Source organism: Bombyx mandarina, chromosome 20 (genome assembly GCF_030267445.1).
Source record: "Bombyx mandarina strain Sakado chromosome 20, ASM3026744v2".
NCBI lineage: Eukaryota > Metazoa > Arthropoda > Insecta > Lepidoptera > Bombycidae > Bombyx > Bombyx mandarina.
In genome coordinates, this window is record NC_143226.1 from 7,006,906 (window position 1) to 7,025,519 (window position 18,614).

The following is an 18,614-nucleotide window of genomic DNA, read 5'->3' on the forward strand; positions in this document are numbered from 1 at the left end:
AAGTTTAAAGGGTAGATAGATATGAAAATGCTCGGAATTAAATAAAAATAACAATTTTGTTTTTCTTTTGATGTCTCCCCGGTCGGACGGATTCCTTTTGTTAGTTTCAAGTTTATTTTATACAAAAATTTAGGTCTTTTATATATCGATTGAGGCACTACGAAGTCTGCCGGGTCAGCTAGTAAAGAATACAAATATTTACATTAGTCTACTTAATTATAAAAAGCATGATAGCATAATATGTTTTAAGAATTATTTTGGCTTCTGCATAGCATTCCGCCCTTAAACGTCGAAAACAAATACATATTTGTAAAATAATGGATACATTTTTGGCACATTCCATAGACAACTAATTAATTCTATTGCTAAATTAACTACTGAATCCTTTTGTAAACAAAGGAAGATTGGACGTGAGCATTTATTGGTTAATCATGTTTTCATTATTTTAATGTCACGGTTTCGATGATGAGCTGGTGGTGCAAAAAGCATTTATTTATTATCTATGGAAGTGCAGTGCCACGTGATTTTTTAAGAGTGGCTGTTAGGACCAAGCCGTTAATCTTTTAAAAAAAATGGCTGTCATCTGCCGCTATTGACATTGACAATCCCTACCTAAAACGTGAGCTTAATGATTATAATTGAAAGTGAACAAATTATGTCGATACGTTATGTTTTGTTGGAACTTAAAAAAATTACGCAATTTTTTGAAATGGTCTGTAATCCCTAATTTTTATGTAGGCATTACCGACTTCAGTTCTGTTGCTATGGAGGTTTCGGATGGCACAGTAAAAAAAAAAAAAAAAAAAATGCTTTTTATATTAAAAACGATTTTGTACACTTATTAAAAAAAAAATGTGATTTTATTAGTACATCTTCGGTTTCTATCTACACAAAATAAGTACCTAATTACTTGAACCAAAGCAGCTAAAGTCAACTTGAAATTTTCACATTGAAGTCCTAAGGAGATAAAACTAGAGATGATCGTAACATGGAAGAAATTAAAAAATAAATAAAAATAGTGTATGAAAAAATGATTTTATTGTAAAAAAAAGCGTGGGTTGCTTTTCAGGATATTATCAAAATAACCCTTCTACTCATATCTGTTCATAAAATATTTATAATTACTAATACCATGCACCCCACGCTTTTTTTTACAATAAAATCATTTTTTCTTACACTATTTTTAATTCATATTTATTAAAATTCATTTTTTATTTTTAGTTTGATTTTCTATAAAAGCGTATTTTTAAATTTTTTTTAAACTATTATTTATTTTTTAGATGAATTTCAATTGTTTCAATTTATTTTTACAATTTTCTTTTTAGTATTGTATTGCCATCGGTCCTTAATGAGTTTACCAAATTTCGAGTTAATCCGACGTTTCGAAGGGGGTCAAAATCATGTTCAAAGATTCCATTACATACATACGTCTGAAGCTAATAAAAGCGTATTAAAAAGTAAATAATCTCGGCTATAAAACTACTGCAGATTCGCTGGAGAGTCCCTTATCCGCCTTCTACGACATCCAGAGGAACCAATGCCCTGCTCCGAGTTTAAGAGTGACGCGCAAACGAACTCGGGAGATTTAGAAGAAAACTAAAAAAATCTATGGTTTGAGATCAATGACCCTTAGTAGTGGTTTGACATATTGTTATTTTCTTTCGATATAATATTAACATCGGACAAAAACGCATATTGTTAACTTCTTTAAAGAGCTATAAGCATAGACAGACCAATACTTTGTTACGACACTATTATTTTAAGGCATTTTCTCACGATTAACACATTGTTTATTTTAAGAATGGAATTTAATAAAAAACGTTTCTGCTACTATCTGTAATGGTGGTACCTAACCACTAACAACATGTGCATTTATTAATTTTCCTCAGCTGCCCGACAAACGTAAACTGTTTAATCTACCAGCTGTACCCGTCCGCTTCGCTGGGCATTTAAAATTAACATTATTATTTCTCACCCCCACAACGATTCTCATCATTAACGCCCCCGCAACTGGTGTAGGGAGTCCAACACTCACATAAATATTAGTCTATCCATTAAGTACATGTATTTTCTATATGGATACCAAGTTTCAAGTCAATCGGATGCACGGTTCAGTAGTTATAACAGAACATCTGTAAAAACCACTGTAGATTTATATATTAGTATAGATTATTTAATTTTTCCCGCTAACTATTCTCTGGTATAAAGGGGCTATTCCAGCTAGATTCGGGCGAGTAGGTGAGCTCGCGCCCTCAACCTGAGAGAATTTTCTAACATTAGCCCCAGCAAGAGCAGTGCTTCGCAGAATCTATCACCGGATCGGAATCGCGACCCACTCAAAAGATCTGGCGAGATTATTTTTTTATTGCTTAGGTGGGTGGACGAGCTCACAGCCCACCTGGTGTTAAGTGGTTACTGGAGCCCATAGACATCACGCAAATGCGCCACCCACCTTGAGATATGAGTTCTAAGGTTTCAGTATAGTTACAACGGCTGCCCCACCCTTCAAACCGAAACGCATTACTGCTTCACGGCAGAAATAGGCAAGGTGGTGGTACCTACCCGCGCGGACTCACAAGAGGTCCTACCACCAGTAATTACGCAAATTATAATTTTGCGGATTTGATTTTTATTACACGATGTTATTCCTTCACCGTGGAAGTCAATCGTGAACATTTGTTGAGTAAGTATTTCATTAGAAAAATTGGTACCCGCCTGGGGTTCGAGCACCGATGCATCGCTCAACACGAATGCAGCGGACGACTTTATCCTTTAGGCCACGACGACTTCAAAACTCAGTGGGCTGTCTATGGCATAAATCGAAAAAAATAACGTTTTAAAATTCCAACACAATTGAGTATAGAATAAAGCGAAAATTTAAGTCGAACGCGTAAAGCATTTAGATTTTTTTCCGTTGGGTATTGAGACCACAAAAATATTATGAAAATTTATATTAACATATTGTTACGCCGGCGAGTGTAACGCCATATATCACCGAAAAGCTGACCGAATATCGAAGGTACTAGTAAAATCGAGAAGTACAACGCCATCTATTGTCAGATAGCAGAAACACACTTCGAAGCTACTCAACTTGCCCAGAATGTACTCGATAAATCTAGGGATGTCGTATCTATCCTAATATATAAATCTATAGTGGTTTTTACGGATGTTCCGTTATAACTACTGAACCGTGCATCCGATTGACTTGAAACTTGGTATCCATGTAGAAAATACACGTATTTAATGGATAGGCTAATATTTATATGAGTGTTAGACTCCTTACACCAGTTGCGGGGGCGTTAATGATGAGAATCTTTGTGGGGGTGAGAAATAATAATGTTAATTTTAAATACCCAGCGAAGCGGTCGGGAACAGCTATCGACTATAAAAGCGTTGCAGAGACGGCACGCGTGTTCCGTTTTAAGTGATAAATACAGTTTTAAGTTGTACATTGGTGGTACATTTATTTATCCCGAACCCCAGCGCGTAACAATATCTTCTAACAGGATGTCGAGGCCGATCGGGTATATGTATTCTAATTACGTAATGAGCAGCCGAAAACACAATTATCCACAGACCTTTGTATGTGTGTAAATAAATACGTACAGTTCTAATTCAACGTTTGAAATATATTTCGTAATACGGCATGTTCATGATTTGTATATATAACCACATATGTACATAAAAAAAAACTACAAACTATTGCATATGAACACATTAATTCAGATTTAATTCTAACATACATTAACTGCACGAAATGTAATTTAAACAGTTTCACAAATATCACTACGTCCTGACTAGTATCTAATGTTTTACTGGTAGTAGGACCTCTTGTGAGTCCGCGCGGGTAGGTACCACCGCCCTGCCTATTTCTGCCGTGAAGCAGTAATGCGTTTCGGTTTGAAGGGTGGGGTAGCCGTTGTAACTATACTGAGACCTTAGAACTTATATTTACATTGTAGATGTCTATGGGCTCCAGTAACCACTTAACACCAGGTGGGCTGTGAGCTCGTCCGTACTAAGCAATAAAAAAATGCGCTAAGCGAGAAAAACGATATGATACGAAACCCAATGTGATGTTTTTTTTTTATTGCTTAGATGGATGGACGAGCTCACAGCCCACCTGGTGTTAAGTGGTTACTGGAGCCCATAGACATCTACAATGTAAATGCGCCACCCACCTCGAGATATAAGTTCTAAGGTCTCAGTATAGTTACAACGGCTACCCCACCCTTCAAACCGAAACGCATTACTGCTTTACGGCAAAAATAGGCAGGGTGGTGGTACCTATCCGCGCGGACTCACAAGAGGTCCTACCACCAGTAGTTACGCAAATTATAATTTTGCGGGTTTGATTTTTATTACACGATGTTATTCCTTCACCGTGGAACGCAATCGTGAACATTTGTTGAGTACGTATTTCATTAGAAAAATTGGTACCCGCCTGCGGGATTCGAACACCGGTGCATCGCTCCACACGATTGCACCGGACGTCTATCGCTTAGGCCACCACGGCTTCCTAACTTCAATACCCTTATGGGCATCAGCAATGCAGGGATACAGCCAAGCCGCTGCCTACAACTAAGTACGCCCCGGAAGCTTTTTTTGAAGAAAGAAATTATCGGCTGCACATGTTCGGGTCACAAAAGTAAGGTTGAACTAATTTCATTGAAATTCAAATGCATTAATTAATTATGTCAAACGATAACCGTTCTGATATACGTCAATCAATTTGTTGTTTATCAATTTTCAAGTTTAGGATACATTTAGAGCATCTTTTATTTATTTTTATCGGTAGTGTATGAGCAAATGCGATAACTAATTATGTGATAATCAAAGTGACGTTTCATGTTTCTAACGGAAATATTGGAATTTCTAAAATTACCCTTATTTAACTATAGAAGTTAATATAATCGATATATTTCAACGTTTTTGCTGCTCTGCAGTTTGAGATGTTTTGCATTGCTAATGTCCATAGGCGACGAAAACCACTCCACCAGATGTCTCGTTGGGTGTCTGAATTCCATAACCCTGTAAAATAATTATGAAAAATCTCTGCAATGATAAATTCCGCATATAAGAAAAGTTAGCGTTGTTGAAATTGATTATTCGTAATGATGTATGTAACATATCAGTGGCTTTCATAATTGTAGCATTGAAACTGTTTGCTTACAAGCCTAAACGTGAATCGAAAATAAGAATCACCACCATCATCATATAAAATTTAGAAATGAAAATTACTTAGTTATGTAAGGTTTGTTGTAAAATAATTAAATTTGTTAATGTTAAGACAATTTTCGGATTGTCAAAGTGGAGTTACAAATAAAGCAATACAGAATTAAGTAAACTACTGCAATCTGTGTATTATTTCCTGACTGGTGGAAGTGGAGTTTTACAGTTATTTTAAGTTAAATAAGTCATCATATTTCCTCTCGGTGTACATTCAACTTCGTTCCCATTACATTTCCCATAAATGAGTACCATTCCAATCTCAAACCATTTGTAGTGAAAATGTCCTCGTATATTTTAACATTTTGCGTGTTATTTATTGTAAATTTTACTTGGTGTTTTCGTTTAGGTAAGTTTTAAAATTGTTCACTACAATAAAAGACTTACAAGACAAGATTGTAGTTTTTTTCTCTATTAAAGCTTACGTTAGGACATGGTTCTCTTGGTTACAAGTGATTACTGAAACCCTTAGACATTACAATGCGAATATCACCACTGAACGCAAAGCCTCTTCAGAAGTAGCAAAACTGAACCGGATCGTCTGATGGCCTAAATGATGGATGAAGTCGTCGTGGCCTAAAGGATAAGATGTCCGGTGCATTCCTATCTAGCGATGCAATGAAATACGTACTTAACAAATGATCACGATTGACTTCCACGGTGAAAGAATAACACCCGTGTAGTAAAAATCAAACCCGCAAAATTATGATTTGCATAATTACTGGTGGTAGGACCTCTCGTGAGTCCGCACGGATAGGTAACACTCTGCCTATTTCTGTCGTAAAGCAGTAATGCATTTCGATTTGAAGGGTGGAGCAGCCGTTATACTATAAAAACTGAGGCCTAAAAACTCATGTCACGAGGTGGGTGGCGGCATTTACGTTGTAGATGTCTATGGGCTCCGGTAACCACTTAACACCAAGTAGGCCGTGAACTCGTCCAGCCACCTAAGCAACAAAAAGAAAGGCGACGCTGTGACGTATCCTTCCTTTAACATGCCTTAAAGACTTCCGAACGAAAAGAAATAGCACATAGCAATTTTTAATCAGTATGGTTTGCACTCCAATCCTAGAAAACAAAGACAGAGATACAAGAGAACACAAAATAAAATGGCCCACGGAATTTTATCTGAAAGGAGAGGAAATCAAAATGAAGGACTCTAACCTCGAAAAGCCATTTGAAATGTGGTACGTGCCTATTTCATTTGTATGCTAACATAGTATTTATAACTAGGAGTTATTGCTTCTTAAATGGTCTTACAATTGTTGAATGAGATCCGAACGAGGCGTAATAGACCTCTTTTTTTTCCTACCTAAGCTGATAGCCTTGAGAGGCAATTTCAGCGTAACCTTAACTAGTAGGTGACTCAAACCTGACGACGTTGCTAACACGAACCCTAGGAAGAGTCGTGCTTCGCAGAATCTACTACCGGATCGAAAACGCGATCTACTGAGAAGATCCGGCTAGAAACTCAGTGGGCTGTGTCTCTGGGTTAATTTACTCGTCGAGCCCTTCGTCGCAAGCGACGGGTTCGACGAGAACGATGACCGGTGCTTGAGGTACCTCAAAGCACCGATAGAAAGACCTCGATTGACACTTAACACATTGACTGCCATTTAGGTCACCGGTGCCCTACGCGGCATACTGAAGTAATTATGTAGATTTCTTTTACTAAGCATCTGGATTGCCTGACTTTGCCTTCTTTAGTTTTTAAGGTATGTTTCAGGCTTTTAGGTCTCTTGGAAATAGTTTTATTCTCAGTATCTTCGGGTTTGTCTTTCCCAGAGTCTGCTAGATATTCCTGTACTTAAGTAACAACAGAAATCGACTTAATTACTTCAATGCGTCACGTAGTGCATTGATGTCCTTCATGGAAGTCAAAGAGTTAAGGTGCTAAAGAGTACTCCACCTTAAGCGGCGAAACAGCCATGTCCACTGATTTTGCAATTATGTCGCACCTCCCGCCATCGGAGCAGAGTTCATCCATATTACCTGGAACCGCTGCGTTCATCGACAGTGCGTTTCCAGAAGTCTTTTTTGCCACGTACCATCCGGCTATGGAATGAGCTCCTCTCCACGGTGTTTCCCGAACGCTATGACATGTCCTTCTTCAAAAGAGGCTTGTGGAGAGTATTAAGCGGTAGGCAGCGGCTTGGCTCTGCTCCTGGCAATGCTGGAGTCCATGGGCGATGTTAAACATTCACCATCAGGTAGGCCGTATGCTCGTCTGCCTACAAGGGCAATAAAAAAAGTATTAACTTAGAAAAATGAGGGCAGATCCTAAGCGCTTATGTTTTTACACAGGTACAGCGCTAGTTTGAAACGCTCAAGAGTTGATCACGGAGCTGAAAAGAGATATTACTACGCACCCACAGATGAGAACGACGGAACCATGTATTTGGTCAGTTTCCTAGGACAGATATTCTATTTCGTGATGAAAGCTTGACCTTTATTGACTAATGACATGTTAGAGACAGGTAGGACATCTCTATGCAGCATGATAAGAGGGTATTCTGCGCCGACTCCAACTAATGTGAGATAAGAGCAAGAAGAAGACAGGCAGTAAAAGAGTGTGAAGAAAGAAGATGTCATTTTATTGTAGAAGTTATTCGTGGAAACGTGCTCACTACATTTTTCCTTAGAAAACATGTAATCTTCTTATAAGACTGGAACAAATGAGGAAAATCACTTTTTTTTTCCTTCTTTTTTCTACCTAAGCTGAGGGCCTTGAGAGGCAATTTCAGCGTAACCTTAACTAGTAGTTGAGCTCACGGGGCTCAAACCTGACGACGTTGCTAACTCGAACCCTAGCAAGAGCCGTGCTTCGCAGAATCTACCACTGGATAAAGAACATCACGTCGCTTGATACGAGCACACCAGAAGTTTTATCCACGACGATATCTTAATTTTTTTATTGCCCTTGTAGGCAGACGAGCATACAGCCCTCCTGAAGGTGGGTGGTTACGGTCGCCCATGGACTTCAGCAATGCCAGTGGCAGAGCCAAGCCGCTGCCTACCGTTAAATCCTGTGTCTCGTGGTGGGAAGAGGCGTTAAATGTGTTTTGTCATGGTCATGAACCCTGGGCGTTCCCTCCCCCAATCTTAATGTCCGGTTCACATTGTAGATACATCCCGTAACAATTGATCATGATTTAACAACCGGGTTGAGTTGTACGGAAGATGTCTACGACAAAAGAGGAGCCTTGTTGCTACCTAGACTTGGAAAACTTCAGCACGTCGGTGAGTTCAGTAGCAGTAATGAAGATGTGCATTTACCAATTTCCTTGGAACGGCTTTGTAGAACTAGTGCTTATTGGTATCATGCTATCTATTAGTTTGGAAGTAAGGACAAAGGGAAGATCTTCCCACCGAGCTGATGAATTTTCTCGGTACACATTCCTAATATGATAGTCCAGAATTTGCGTGTATGAAAACCTCTATTGAGAATGTCGTAAGCGCGATTCAGGCATTTGTCGGATATCAGAAAATATTCGAAGACTTCGAGTGAGAATTAGCAATATTGCGCATATCTTCTTCTGAGTAGGTCTCTTCATTGAAGGTCGTGTCTAATTTGAAGTGTTGACCACTCGATGCACTATACTTCCCCACTTGTTCCTGTCCTCGGGGGTCTTTATAGCCTCGGTTATTGGCTGGTGAGTGTATTTACTAGATCAGACCAGTGGGTAGGTGAGCGTCCGCGTGATCTTCTCCCGTCAACCCGACTAACTACCATCAGCTTCTCTAAGTTATCGGGGCTTCTACAAGCGATGTGACCGAATGAGAATACGTTGGAAGCAGAATTAAGCAGATAGCGGACGCCCTGGGACCTTGCGTCCTTGTGTAAATAGTAATCTTCTATCTTCTTCTTCTTCTTCTTATATCTATATAAAAATGAATTGCTGTTCGTTAGTTTCGCTAAAACTCGAGAATGGCTGGACTGATTTATCATTTTTGATCTTGAATTATTTGTGGAAGTCCAGAGAAGGTTTAAAAGGTAGAAAAAAGGTGAAAATGCTTTTCATTTGATGTGTCCCTCATCGGACGGATTCCTTTTGTTTGTTTTAAGGTTATTTTATACAAAAGTTTAGGTCTTTTATTTATCGATTGAGGCACTACGAAGTCTGCCGGCTCAGGTAGTGGTTTATATAAATATGTTTTGTCTTACGCATGTTTCGTTTTAAAATTTCCAGGGAATAAACCGATTGATGATCACGTCGTAGAAATACTGCGATCGTCTAAGACGATCAAGGATATGAAAATGAACATCGAGGCGTTGGTGTACTGGCAGGATGGATACCACATTCCAGTACGGTTGGTACTTTGCTAGATATTGCCTTAGTAGCAGGAACGAGTGGGCTCGAATTTAAAAAAGACCAACTTATTCCATATAGACATTGGTTCTGAGGAAGCACATTAAAAAGAGTCTTCAACAAACAACAGCATTCTGCCAGGGTCGCCATGTGGTGTGGCCTGTGTGCTTAGTGAGAGTTTTTTTAACGTTCTCGATAGCGTAAAAGTTAGCTCATATTTGTAGGGAGTTGGATCGTTTGCCTACGTTTGCCGCTAGGGGCGCTGTTGCAATTGCATACAAAATTAGGTTAACTTTTACGCTAGCGAGAACGTTAAAAAACTCGCACTAAGCACACAGGTCACGATGGATTAGAAGAGTTGAAATAATACGTTCTTTCAGTTTGAAGGTCCGGTTTATTGTGTAAAAATGTGTATTTAGTTACAAGACAGTAAGACAGTAGTGCTGACCCGAGTAAAAATGAAATTATAATTTTCTGATAAAAAAATTTATTTCAAGTCTATCGCCGAACCACCGCTGCACGGTGTCCGCACTACAACGCTGAACCACCGCCGCACCACCGCCATTTGGCGGAAAATTCCGCCGCACGCTTCGAAAGAAATCTCCCAGCACCGCCGCACCACAGCCGAAGCATAGCCGAACGTTTCAAATTTTTTTATTTTAGATCGCCGCACCACAGCTGAATCACCGCTGCACACTAATAAAAAATAAAGGCTAATTTATCGATCCTGCAATGATAATTAATTAGTTTTTAATCAAACAACTCTTGAATAATTATTTTTATATTAATGAACTACAGTGGAGGCTACAATTTTATTACAGTGATGTAAAAGAAGTATTATTATTCTTCTGATTTTGCTCATTGCATGCAATTAAAATTTTGCAAGCACTTAAATTAATAAACACTGGACGTAAAAAACGTTTACATTCACACACACACATATGTATGTATATGAGAATGATATGTCACTGCTGTAGTGCAGCGGTGGTGCGGCGGTAGTGCAGCAAACCCACTCTTATTAAACAGTCGCGGCCATGGTGCGGCGGTGCTTCGGCGACCATAAAAAAATTCAAATCGTCACAGTCATAGTGCGGCGGCGCTTCGGCGATTAAAATGCCGTGCGGCGGTGCTTCGGCGGTGATTCGGCTAAATTCTGTTTTTACTCGGGGAGAAAGCACTTGAAATAAGGCTGCTTACATACTTGAATGGTTACACACTACAAAGTCAATAAACTTTTTTTTTAAGCCCATTAAAAAGGAATATGTACATGTACACATTCAACATCATATAATTTCGGAGATCACGCGATTAGTGCGTTTTATTACGGTCGTATCTATCTAGGTTAACCTGAGATTAATCCGTATTTAATTTAAGAGGCCAGATCTTGCGTCAGCGAAGATTTGTCTACTACAGATTTCTTTACGTGAATTCTAATTATGTTTTACGTTTTAAAGGATAACGATACAGCAATACACGAACTCAAGAGGAAGTTTGGATAGCGTGACGATCAGTAACTACTACAATTTCAAATCTAAAGTGGATCCAAGCGATCTGGATGTTGAAAACGGTAATGCAATCCAATATAATATTGTCGTTGTTTTAGGTATCTTGATTTCTTTTTTTTATTGCTTAGATGGGTGGACGAGCTCACAGCCCACCTGGTGTTAAGTGGTTACTGGAGCCCATAGACATCTACAACGTAAATGCGCCACCCACTTTGAGATATAAGTTCTAAGGTCTCAAGTACAGTTACAAAGGCTGCCCTACCCTTCAAACCGAAACGCATTACTGCTTCACGGCAGAAATAGGCAGGGTGGTACCTACCCGCGCGGACTCACAAGAGGTCCTACCACCAGTAAATAGATGATAGTGATGATAATGACTGATAGAAGCTTTAGTCGTTGAACCTTATTTTTTTATGAAGGAAGGATTACTGGTAGCCCGGAGGACTTTCCAGTTTCATCAAGACAAATGGGCGAGCAAAGGCTCAGAGCCAGGAGTGGTGCTATCAGAGTGGGGCTTGCTAACAGTTAGCTGTCCTGTCTAGTTATCCTGAAAACAACCCACGCTTTTTTTTACAATAAAATATTTTTTACTTACACTACTTATAATGGAAATTTATGAAAAAAAAACTATTTTTTAGTTGGATTTTCTATACAAGCGTATTTTTTTAGTTTTTTTTTTAAACTATTACTTGTTTTTCATTTTTTAGTTGCATTTAATATTTTTTTTCAAATTTCATCTGAATCAGTCAGTAACTTATCCGAGAAATAGGTAATCGGCGCGCCTGGTAGTCTCCCTTCTTGGTCTTGACGCAGACACTCCGGGTCTCAGGAAAACGAAAAATCGCCAATCCTGGTTATCCCAGTGTGCCCCAGCGATTCTCAAACTTTGACCGACTTTACAGACTACCTATTAATTTTTTCGTACGTTTCTCAACCGTAATCTCATTGTTTTTGTTTTGTTTCTTCGGGGCATGCATTTAATTATAAACGCCTATTGACAAACACGTTTACAAAACGAACACAAAGTACCGAGTAGGTACACCACAATTCGTGTTTCTCGCAACAACAAACACGGAATCTAACGGTTAATAACAACGTAAATGATAGCCTGCGACGTCCGTGAAGCAAGAGCTCTTTTAGTGATGTGCACACATTACTATTGTGACGCAATTAGTTAGATGCAATTGGTTTCAAGCGGTACTGTTTATTGGTCGAGCGTGATATGTGCCTGCACGGGTAGGTACCATTTCGTTGGAGTAGCCGGTTTTTATTATAAAACTGAAACTTGAGAACTAATGTTTCTAGGTAGTGACATTTATCGAGTTCTTGCTCGTTCGATAGTCTCTCAACCCTTTGACTGCCGTGCAGGTCACTGGTGCCCTTTTTTTTCGGGCCGGTGGCCGAACCTCCTACATGGTCCCCGCGCCTAGGGGGGGCACGCGGGGTATGCGGAAGTTGATGTATTGCAGATGTTGAAAGCAGAATGCGAGCCCAAGGATGTTTTTAGGGCCCTACCCACCAAACGACTCCCCTTGCACTCTCTCCTAAAGTAATTATGTCCATTTCTATTACTAAAGCGTCGGAATATCTAGGAGACTCCAGGAAAGACGAATCCGAAGATACTGAGAATGAATCTATTTTTAAGAGACCTAAAATACTAAAACATATATTAACAAACAAAAGAAAACAAAGTTAGGTAATCCAGGCGCCTTAGTAATAGAACTCATCATAGGTACTTCAATGCGCCGCGTAGGGCACTTGTGACCTACATGGCAACGACTAGTACTGAATGCCACTTTAGTTTTGAAGTTAAATAATGTTGGTTACAGAGGAAGCTGATTGTAGTAATGCAACTGCTATAGAAGGAAGGTCAAATTACTGGGACCTCAGCTTTAATAGGACAAGAGACTTGGATAAGGCCTTCAAACGGTAAGTAAGATCCACTAGTGCTTGCTAGATTTCACTTTAGTCCCTTAAGGCGGTTGAAGGATGAAGGAGGTTGAAGACTTAATAATACTGTTTCTCGAAAATCTTATCGTTAAAACTGACACACATAGATTCGCATGAGAAACAGACAGTGTAGTGGGCTCACAACTCGCTTACTACCAGTAAAAGCCGGTTGGTGTTCGCAGTATACTATTGGCATACTAGAAAGCGCTTCTGTCCTATCTCCGGTGAACCTAGTCGCCTATTATGACAGCCATGGAAAGACCTAGGGCGGTCCTGTTCTAGGCGGATACCACACTAGCATATGACGTCATTATCGTTGGAGAACAGCTATGAGAAACGTTTAACACGCAATTTTGAAAATACCCAAAGTTCATTCATTTTATTATTTACATATTCATTTAGGACTGGTTTAGTATGGCCATAAAAAAGAAGTATAAATGTCAATAACCCTGTTCACAATTGTAATTGCTTTATTGAAAACAGTCTCTGATTCAGTCAGTGATTCTTGCGTTAAGGCCGAGTGAACAAAGATATTGGAATCGAGACTTCGACTCTGCGTCTGAAGTTTGGCGGCGCCATCATTTTGATGTCTATGGACTCCGGTAGCCATTTTACAGTAGATTAGCTTTAGAATTTTTCATCCACGACATAGGAAGATCATAAATTATTTGTCTATTTTATATAATCAGTTTCCAGAATTACCACAATGTGCTCTACGATGTAGGGGAATACGACATGAGGAAAGCAATATTTCAAGATAATTTGCTGTGAGTATTCGCTATCATAGTTGTGCCATAACGAACGGTAAACGTTTGAAATGGACTGCCTGGTTGACAATTCAGGTACAAGGTGAGAACCTTGATACCATTGTGTCAAAATTTTCACGCAAATGCCAACGGAAAGGGCCAATTTTTACACCGTCATTGGAGACTGTGTCCTTTGGTAAAATGCATTGGTAATGGAACCTTACGTTAAAGTACATAACTCGCGTATTAATAGCATGCAAAACATTATTGGTGCTTCACAAGGAATCTTTTTAGGAAGCTTAGTGTCGCGCAGCGAGTTATGGAGTGGACTATGCTTGGTATTTCTCTACGAGATCGAATCAGAAATGAGGAGATCCGTAGAAGAATCAAAGTTACTGACATAGCCCGTAGGATTAACAAGCTGAAGTGACAGTGGGCAGGTCACAGCGCGAAGATCGGACGGCCGATGGGGCAGAAAGATTCTCGAGTGGAGACCACGTACTGGCAAACGCAGTGTGGGACGGCCACCTACCAGATGGACCGACGACCTGGTGAAAATTGCTGAGTCACGTTGGATGCAGGTGGCAACGGACCGGCCGCACTGGACATCAGTTGGAGAGGCCTATGTTCAGCAATGGATAGTAGACGGGCTGAGATGATGATGATGAAAACATTAGTGATTAAGTAGACTCCTATAACAGATCCTGTACAAATTAAGGTACATATTGATTATTAGTTTTGAAGATGGGCTGGTAGTAGTCGAGAACAAGAGGATTCTATGAATTTGCCCCAGCATTTGCACAGCGTGACCTACAAATCCCTTCAGAGATCCGACTTAACTTACTACCGCTACTGATAGTGTAAGGCTTTCGCACTATCGTTACTGAAAATTAACCTAAAGCGCGACGTCCGCGTACATTTTCAGCAAAATAATCGAGCATAACAAAAAGAACTTATCATACAAAATGGAAATCAACCAGTTCGCTGACAAAACTGAGGAGGAGCTGAAGTACTTGTCCGGGACCTGGATGTCCAGGGATGACCACGTGTCTTTACCCTTCCCTTACACAGAAGCAGAAATTGATGAAATGGTGCAAGCTTTACCAGTTGAGTTCGACTTGAGACTTGAGGGAGTCATTTCTCCAGTTAAAAGTAAGAAAGTGATATAATAAATCCTTTTTTGATGCTCATGACACAGTCCACAAATTATCGGATACCGTGGACATCACAATACCCAATAAATCCTCAGCTATATTTATATCCAGCTGAACTCCTGGTTCAGAATTAAAGTTCTGGTGAAATGTTATGTTGCCAGTCCGCAGTGTTGGATCAGCCGCTGAGCAAATATACTGTCCATCTTGAGGATATAACGGCTGCGATCACAAAACATATCTTGACTCAAAGTAACCTGGACGCGATGGCTGTGGGCTGAGTTATCCAATATCGTTACCATTATCAAAGTCTTCAGTTCAAGAGTAATAGTAATAAATTATGTATTCACCTTATATCTTGACAATATCTGCTCTAGACCAAGATAATTGCGGCTCATGCTGGGCATTCTGTTCCGCTGCGTCTATCGGTGGCTCTCTGGCGAGGAGAAACGGCGGTCGGGACCTTGCTCTTAGCGAGCAATCTCTAATCGACTGCGCTTGGGCGTTAGTATCAGTACAGCAGACTTTAGTAGCAGAGTCAGAACACAATTTTTTTATTTTTTTATTGCTTATTGCTTAGGTGCGTGGACGAGCTCGCAGCCCACCTGGTGTTAAGTGGTTACTGGAGCCCATAGACATCTACAACGTAAATGCGCCACCCACCTTGAGATATAAGTTCTAAGGTCTCAGTATAGTTACAACGGCTGCCCCATCCTTTAAACCGAAACGCATTACTGCTTCACGGCAGAAACAGGCATGGCGGTAGTACCTACCCGTGCGGATTCACATGAGGTCCTACCACCAGTAAAAATTATTGGAGCTACCGTTCTCTGCGTTCCGTGAGGTCGAGGTCTAAACAGCGTTGAAATAGAACCATGTGCATGGTGTTTTATAATCCGAACACAAAAATAGACCACCACATAGGCTTTCAATGGTCAACAAAAATTACGTATTCTTTAAACTTCCAGGCAGACAACCTTTTCTTTTGGACGGGAAGAGGATTTCGTCTTACCATAGGCGTCTTATTACAGTCCTTTTGTTTTAAAAAGATCCTACCGGGTCTACCATTAAAAGATAGGCACTCTTTAAATTAAGAATCAATGACCCATTTTCAAAATCGTCAGCAACTGTTAGACCTCAATAGGTTTTTTTTATTGCTTAGGGTGGACGAGATCACAACCCACCTGATGTTAAGTGGTTCTGGAGCCCATAAACATCTACAATGTAAATGCGCCACCCATCTTGAGATATAAGTTCTAAGGTCTCAGTATAGTTACAACGGCGGCCCCACGCTTCAAACCGAAACGTATTACTGCTTCACGGCAGAAATAGGCAGGGTGGTGGTACCTACCCGTGCGGCTAACATGAGGTTCTACCACCAGTAATTACGCAAATTATAATTTTGCGGTTTTGATTTTTATTATACGATGTTATTCCTTCACCGTGAAAGTCAATTGTGAACGTTTGTTAAGTACGTATTTCATTAGAAAAATTGGTACCCGCCTGCGGGATTCAACACCGGTGCATCGGTAGATACGAATGCACCGGACGTCTTATCCTTTAGGCCACGACGACTTCAGAGGCCCGAAGAATACGAGCTACCTGTACTTTATTTGGCTTTTAGGTACAATCTGATGGGTTGCGACGGAGGAGCCGTGGATGATGCTATGCAATATGTGATGCAGCACGGCATTCCGGTGGAGAGCGAGTACGGGCCATACCTGGCTATTGTATGTTGTAACTTTAATTATACTTTTATTGTGCGTGAAGAGGAGATAATTCAAAGCGGCCAAGCAATCCGGTTTAAAGTATGGGACAGCCTTTGTACAGTTATACCGGTCATCGTTCTCGTCGAACCCGTCGCTTGCGACGAAGGGCTCGACGAGTAAATTAACCCTAGACACAGCCCACTGAGTTTCTCGCCGGATCTTCTCAGTGGGTCGCGTTTCTGATAAGGTGGTAGATTCTGCGAAGCACGGCTCTAGCTAGGGTTGCTAGGATTTGAGCCCCGTAAGCTCACCTACTAGTCAAGGCGACGCTGATATAGCCTCTCAAGGCTATCATCAGCTTAGGTAGGAAATAATAAAAAAAACAGTTTAGACTTTAGCCTCATCACTCAAGGGCTCACACAGCATTCACATTGTAATGAACACCTAAGAATATTACCACCTAAGAGTATTAGAATAAAATAGTAACTTTGCCAAATAAATTCCTATACCAGAACCCGCCTTGGGGAGATGGCATAGAGTATTCCAACTCAATCATTTTATTTATTGTCCTTGCAGGCAGACGTGCATAAGGCTCACCTTATGGTGAGTGGTTACCGTCGCCCAAGGACGTCAGTAATGGCAGGGACAGCCAAGCCGCTGCCTAACGTTAAGTACTCGCACAATCCCTTATATAATCCAGTTCTAAATATCGCAGAATGGGTATTGCAACCTCAAGAATATGTCGAAGCTGTACAGCATCACAGGATACGGTCAAGTGACTCCGAGGAGCCCGAACGCCTTGAAGCTGGCCCTGTACAAGTACGGGCCGGTGGCGGCCGGCGTCCACGTCACTAGCAACATGAAGTTTTACTCGAATGGGATATTTTACGACCTCGACTGGTGGGTGCCAGGGTTTTGTTACCTATTAAGCTATTGCATAGCTTTTATCGCGGGCCTTGAGCGCGGCGACCGAATCATGAAATTCCGTAACGAAAAAAACCTAACACCCCTCACTCCGCCTACCATGTAGCTCGCGTTCAACACATTCACACGTTGCGCTTGTGTAGTGTTTGTGAATAAGTGCGTGGCGTGACGTCACACTGCATGCGCATCATGAAAAGTCTGCCCATCTCTCTCTCGCGCGATCTAGCTTATGAGTGTGAAGGGGACAGTTAATGTTTTGCTTTTATTAATGTTTAATATAGCGTGGTCTTGTTTTGTTGTTTTGTTGTTTTAATATAAAATTATCATTGTCTAATTATAATTGCATAAGTTGATAAAAAATGCTATGCAATAGCTTTACCGCTAGGATTCAGCCGGAGAATCAGATAGAACACATTAGACGTTCTCGGTGTAGTGTTTTTTTTAATACAGAGTCATCTATGAGATTTTTTAACACCAACGTGTATATGAAACCTCTTGTAGTGAATTTTAATTTAGGTTTATACGTGAAGTTAAATATCAATTCACAGAGGGCGCTACCTCATACTGTAAAAGATGAATTACTAATGACAAAATTTTACATAGACATTGAGGATAATTGTATTTTAATTTTTGAAAGTTTTACTTGTACCACGTGTGAATTGCACACATGTATTTTTTTTTAAGATATGTGTTCTAGGATTAGTGTTTGTCTATGGTGTGGTTTTGGCGAAATCTGTAACTAGAACCTTAATAATTTTCAAACTTATAATTTCAATTAATTATAGTCGAATTTCGACTACTCCGGTACTACAACTAGTTAAAATTATTATTGAATAAATTATTGAAGGTATTAAAACCATGAAAAAATATTGCAGTGACGACAAACTACAGAACCATTGCGTCACAGTGGTGGGCTATGGCGTCAGGGACGGAGACACGTACTGGATCGTGAAGAACTCCTGGGGGGAAGGGTGGGGGGAAGGGGGATACATCCTGCTGTCAGCAACGAACAACAATTGCTTACTGAACGACATTGCTTACTACTCTGTAATCTAACCAGCGAGTGTAGTTGATATTAGATAATAAATAC

General features: G+C 40.2%; 1 protein-coding gene across 1 annotated transcript; it reads left to right on the forward strand.

Moving 5' to 3' along the window:
• Positions 1 to 4,082: 4,082 nt before the first annotated feature.
• LOC114250201 (cathepsin L-like proteinase) lies at positions 4,083 to 18,614 on the forward strand. The gene is made up of 13 exons (XM_028183963.2): positions 4,083 to 5,578; positions 6,302 to 6,416; positions 7,534 to 7,630; positions 8,355 to 8,469; positions 9,420 to 9,540; positions 10,994 to 11,106; positions 12,874 to 12,973; positions 13,684 to 13,761; positions 14,666 to 14,892; positions 15,269 to 15,395; positions 16,516 to 16,621; positions 17,316 to 17,500; positions 18,400 to 18,614. The coding sequence occupies exons 1-13, from the start codon at positions 5,512 to 5,514 to the stop codon at positions 18,578 to 18,580; spliced, it is 1,632 nt and encodes a 543-aa protein (XP_028039764.2). The 5' UTR covers positions 4,083 to 5,511; the 3' UTR covers positions 18,581 to 18,614.